Source organism: Pecten maximus, unplaced genomic scaffold (assembly GCF_902652985.1).
Source record: "Pecten maximus unplaced genomic scaffold, xPecMax1.1, whole genome shotgun sequence".
Classification (NCBI taxonomy): Eukaryota; Metazoa; Mollusca; class Bivalvia; order Pectinida; family Pectinidae; genus Pecten; species Pecten maximus.
In genome coordinates, this window is record NW_022979479.1 from 1 (window position 1) to 6,509 (window position 6,509).

The 6,509-nt window shown below is 34.7% G+C and overlaps 1 protein-coding gene across 1 annotated transcript; it reads left to right on the forward strand.

The window, feature by feature from the left end:
- Nucleotides 1–886: 886 nt before the first annotated feature.
- LOC117318704 (testis-expressed protein 9-like) lies at nt 887–5,708 on the forward strand (the record flags this gene model as incomplete). Its single annotated transcript, XM_033873663.1, has 4 exons — nt 887–1,090; nt 2,433–2,567; nt 4,429–4,563; nt 5,258–5,708. Coding segments are annotated over 4 exons (549 nt in total), but the record flags the coding sequence as incomplete, so codon positions are not given.
- Nucleotides 5,709–6,509: the final 801 nt, after the last annotated feature.

The window sequence follows — 6,509 nt, forward strand, 5'->3', positions numbered from 1 at the left end:
GTGCACTAGGTGTCGAGGATTTTTATAAAGGGGAGCTTATTGGCAGGTGGATTTTATAAAGGGGAGCTTATTGGCAGGTGGATTTTATAAAGGGGAGCTTATTGGCAGGTGGATCTTATGAGGAGGAGCTTATTTGCAGATTGATCTTAGAAAGGGGAGCTTATTTGAACAGGGGAGGAGCTCGATACAACAAATAGATATAAACATGAAAGGGAAGGAGGATATCATTATGAACAAGAGGCCCAGAGGACCTGTATCACTCACCTGGATATTGCAGTGATAATTGGTCCCATTCACCCAAGTATACTTCAGACCATATAATGACCAAATCCTTTCATTCCTACAGAAGAAGAAGGATTTAAAGAATTTTGCTGTATTTCCCCTAAAGGGCTTGACACCATTGGGCTCTTGGGGACCAGACCCTCCATTTATACAAAGTTTATTCCCCTCCACCCCTCGATGCTTCAAACTAAATTATTTCATACCTACACAAGAAGGATTTTAAAGAATTTGCTATTTTCCCTGTAAGGCCCAGTGTCTCAATCCCTTGGTTGTTTCCACAATTTACAAAAAATGGGTTCCACTTCACTCAAATATGTTTCAGACCAAGTTTGGTCAACATCCACTTTGTCACTTATGACAGATGCTGCACCAGGTGAGCTACAATGATATGAATGTAAAAACTGACATGCTGTATACCTCAGTTAACATACAATGGACTATAACTATTTTCACTGATGGGTTCCTAGGAACACACTTTATCCTGTATACTTTTAATATCCTATTTAATCCTACATACATTGCTATCAAAGCTAGGAGTTAATCTGTCACACAAGACTCTTCAGTCCTAATGTCCTGTAATTTAGCACTTTAATATACAATATAAGTTCAATGTTTGATTTCTTCTCCAACACAGGATGAACAAAACAACAGCATAGGTAGCAGGATTAAGGAACTTGAAGACGAACGTGGCAGACTTCACCGGACAAATGCCTCACAGCAGACTCAGATAGACAAATACAAGAAGATGGCAGAGGATGCTAAGACAAAATCTGACAGTTCTGAATCACAGCTTGTGTCTCTTAGGAAGGTAAGACTTCTTTTTGAAGAGAACATGCTAGGTTAGTATGGGAAAATCACAATCTGGATTATCTATTTTGTGTTGTAGTCATGCTAGGTTATCTTGTCAATTTTCTTCCTTTCTTATTTTCTTTCCAACATTCTTTCCTACATTCAAACACGTGAAACATCTTTTTGTTTTTGTCAGTCAGATGGCCATCAGCTACCATATTGTTAAATAGATTCATCAATCAAATTTGAAAAATATCTGAATTGATTATCATTATTAAATTCATATTGGCCTATAAATAATATATAGGTCATTAGGGCCAACAAAATGAAAATGAAAATAGGTAAAGAGCGAAAAACATGAAATAAACGAAATATGTCAAACTGTATTTGTACATTAACATTACAATATAGGTATACACATGTAGTTTAAAATTACAAATTTGGCAAATAGATAAATTCATCCTGACGTTATGAAGAAAAGTTGGTTTGAAAAAAAAACCAAGAAATTAACTAAGCAGTTGTCAAGGTCATCAGGTCAAAGGTCATGGTCCAAATCATCAGTCCAGTTGGATATTTATCTTAAGGTAAACCTGCTATTTTTACTTGACTTTTGACCAAAGGTCAAGTCATCTAGTCAAAATTGAAAATCAGATTTTGTGTCCCTTAAATGGTTTTGTGACATTTTGATGAAATTCTGATGAATCAAACAAATTACCAAGCAGTCAGTATCATTGGGTCAAAAGTAAAAGGTCAAATTTATCAGACATTTCCTCAGGATATGAATAGTTAAATTTGACTGTAATCAATAAAGAAATATTCTGCTCAATAGTCGAGGTCACAGGGTCAAGGTCTTAACTGTCAAATATTGTGTTAAATCTTCAAGTAAAGCTGTACTCAAACAAAAAGTTCAAGGTCATCAAATGAATGATGAATGTCTAATTTTATATGTCTTAACTGTCTAACATTTAATTAAATCTTCAAGTAAAGCTGTAATCAAACAAGAAGTTCAAGGTCATCAAGTGAAAGGTCAAGGTCAAATTTTATATCTGAACTTGTGAACATTTTCTTCCTCAGATAAGAAGCAAAGTTGTTGATGAATGAAAAGACAAGTCAAATGCAGAGAGCTATTTATGGATGAATAAAGATCCTGTTAATGGTTGTTTATAAATACACATGACAGGAAATGATACTAAAGATATTATTTCCCCTTGTCTAGACAACATATGCTATTGTCAATTGGGAATCAGGGTATTCAATTGATAGAGATTTAAGTCAAAATTCTAATAATGAGTAAATCAAAATTGTTCATAGTTAAAGTTTACAGTTAACATTTTACTGTGCTATTTTGTGTTGATCTCCAGGAACTTGAGCAGATAAAGAGAACACAGAAACAACAGTCCTCATCTCAGTCTGCCACTGAAGTAAGACTCAATCGAGCTTTAGAAGAGATTGAGAAACAGAAGGAACAACTGTTACGCTCAAAATCATCATCAAAGGTAAAAATTAGGGACATATTGGTTTTGTTTGGGGAAATATTGATTATGTTTGGGAACATTTTAATTGTGTTTGGGGATATATTGGTTATGTTTGGGGATATATTGGTTATGTTTTGGGACATATTGATTTTGTAGGGGGACATATTGGTTTGGTTGGGTTAGATATTAATTTTGTTCGAGGGGGGGGGGGGGGGGGGCATATTGATTATATCTGTGGACATTGGTTATGCTTGGGGACATCAAGACATATTGATTATGTTAGGGGGAATATTGATTTTGTTTTGGGACATATTGATTTTGTTTGGGGACATATTGATTATGTTTTGGGCTATCAAAACATATTGATTATGTTTGTTTTGGGGAATAATGATTATGTTTGGAGAAATATTGGTTTTGTTTATGGGAATAATGATTATGCTTCGTGAGATTTTGGTTTTGTTTTGGGACATATCGATTTTGTTTTGGGACATATTGATTTTGTTTTGGGGGACATGTTGATTTTGTTGGAGGACAGGTTGAGTTTGTTGGGGGATATATCGTCTTTGTAGGGTGACATATTGTGTATTGTTTTTGTTTTGGGACATATTGATTTTGTTTGGGGGAATATTGATTATGTTTTGGGCTATCAAAACATATTGATTATGTTTGTTTTGGGGAATAATGATTATGTTTGGAGAAATATTGGTTTTGTTTATGGGAATAATGATTATGCTTCGTGAGATTTTGGTTTTGTTTTGGGACATATCGATTTTGTTTTGGGACATATTGATTTTGTTTTGGGGGACATGTTGATTTTGTTGGAGGACAGGTTGAGTTTGTTGGGGGATATATCGTCTTTGTAGGGTGACATATTGTGTATTGTTTTTGTTTTGGGACATATTGATTTTGTTTGGGGACATGTTGATTTTGTTTTGGGACATGTTGTGTTGTTTGGGGTCGTATTGATTTTGTTTGGGGACATATTAGTTTTGTTTTGGGACATATCGATTTTGTTTGGGGACATATTGATTAGGTTTGGGGACATATTGGTTTTGTTTTGGGACATATTGATTAGGTTTGGGGACATATTGGTTTTGTTTTGGGACATATTGATTTTGTTTGGGGACATATTGTGTTGCTTTGGGACATGTTGATTTTGTTTTGGGACATGTGTTGTTTTGGGACATATTGGTTTTGTTTTGGGACATATTGGTTTTGTTTTGGGACATGTGTTGTTTGGGGTCATATTGATTTAGTTTTGGGACATATTGATTAGGTTTGGGGACATATTGGTTTTGATTTGGGACATATTGATTTTGTTTTGGGATATGTTGATTTTGTTCGGGGACATTGATTAGGTTAGGGGACATATTGTGTTGTTTTGGGACATTGATTAGGTTAGAGGACATATTGTGTTGTTTTGGGACATTGATTAGGTTAGGGGACATATTGTGTTGTTTTGGGACATTGATTAGGTTAGGGGACATATTGGTTTGGTTTTGATCTGTCTCTCTAATCCAGAACTGCAGGTCAATTTCCTATCAAACTTCACACAAGAATTTATGGCAGATGTTCATGTTTCATTTTTTAACATATACATTGATTGTATATCCAAGATGGATACTGGAGTCTCTGATTTGGCCGAAATGTAGCTACTTTCGGATTTTCTTTAGAGTGGTATTGCCTACACTTACATGACTTCTGATTTTACTATTTGGTCTGAACAGACTCGACTTCTGATTTAATAACTTGGTGTGATCAAACGCTGCCTTTCCTGTTGTTACAGTCACATTTGTTTTTTGTTTTAAGAACTTGTTACAAATATATCTAAGTAATTATCAAATCATCTTTGTGATATGCTATACTTATTTCATTTCGTCAGGAATCCACGGAGCAGGAGAAACACAGAGTTGACCAGCTGATAGCAGTCAACAAACGGCTGGAGAAACAGAAAAATGAACTCATGGCCGGGTTTAAAAAACAGCTGAAACTTATTGATATTCTTAAAAGACAAAAGGTTTGTTTGATCTGCAGAACCATACCACAAAGCAACACACTTTCTTACAGTTTTATCACAACCACCAGCAAAAATAACAATCCTGTTGAAAACTGTTGAAATCACTGAAATTTACCAGTTTTGGGTCCAAGGTCAATATTCTGAAAATGCTAGTTAATTCCCTGATATATAGCCCGCACATTTGGAGGAAGAGTAAAATTGGTCAAAATCTGAAAAACTATACATATGGATACATGTCTACAGATCAGGATCACAAGGTCAAAGGTCAAGGTTGGATATTGTTTCCATTAACTACCTAGTTACATATATTGGTGATCTAGTGGCTCAGAAGTAGCTTTTGTCTGACTAGATGAGTATGTCACCGTGATGTAGTGGTTCAGAGGTAGCTTTTGTCTGACAAGATGAGTGTTTCACCGAGTACTGGGGTTTCCTCCCACAGTAAGACTACAGACATGTTTTCATCTAGGCCGGTGAGAGTGATTAATATAAAATAACTTGTTTCGCCTTTGTTGTAAAATAAAATGAAGTTCACATTATGTAATGGTATTTGGAAATGTCTTTTATGGATACAGGATATCCATTGGAATCAATTACAAACACCTTTGTTCAGTCATATGATATTTATGACATTACATGTGTTACATCCTTTAGGTATGACATGGTGTAAATATAATTTTTCTTTAATATTTTTCAGATGCACATAGAAGCTGCAAAGATGTTGTCATTTTCAGAAGAAGAATTTGTTAAAGCTCTAGAATGGGGCAGTTAGTTTTGAAAATCATTCCTATTTTTAATTGTTGGAGGCTGTGGGTGGAATATTAGATGTTAATTTATGTAAGAAATACAAAACACAAATCAGCTATTTGTGATGAATTTTAAGTTAAATAAACTACAAAATGTTAAAGGTAAACTTTTATATTTTATCTTTCGACAAGAAAAATTGCTGAAGATACAGTTTTCACCAAAGTTTTAAAACAGGTGACATTAAGAATCTGAAGGTTGAATGAATACATTTCAACCTGTAACAAAATAACAATGGAGGCAATGAAAAAATGAAAATCTAAAATTATTATTGTGTAATGTGTAATGTTAATAGTTCTATATTAGTGTCATATAAATTATTCAGTAAAGAAAGAAGAAATAAACTGTTCGTGTTCTGTTTTTGATCTCTTAACAAAGTTTCCTGGAACATAAAAATTGTTTGTCTATGATCAATCATAGGGAATTGGTACAAATTCCCAAACCCATAATACATATCATTGTATGGAGTGTGGGTTGATTTGTGAACTGTGGGTTGGGGATTCGTATCAAAGTCCTTGTGAAACTACAAAACATGTAATGATATGGATTGTGGGATGACTTTGTGTCAAGTTCCTGTGATGGACTGTGGGTTTGAGATTGGTGTCAAGTGCCTGTGATACTATGATACATATAATTAGATAGACCGGGTTGGGGATTAGTATCAAGTCCCTTAGATACTACAAAACACATAATGATATGGATTACAGGTTGAATTTGTCTCAAGTCTCTGTGATACTAATATATGTAATAACACAAACTATGGACTATGAACTTTGTGTCAAGTCCCAGTGATAGTAGGATATATACACATAATAATAATATGTTGGCTGTGGCATTGTGTCTCAAGTCCCCTGATGTTATAATACTTGTAAGTATATGGATTGTGGGTAATGACTTCTAGCCAAATCCCTGTAATACTATGATATATGTTATAGTACGGGTTGTGGATTGACTTTGTGGCAGGTTCCTGTGATACTATAATAACTGTAAGTATATGGATTGTGGGTAATGAGGAGTTTCTGTAATTAGCTCACCGGTTACGAGTAACCGAGAGCTAATGCTGTCACCCCGGCGTCGGCATCCCACCCCAAAACTTTAAAAGTTTTTGGGGTAAGTTTTTGGAAAGCTTGTAAGTCCAAAAGCAT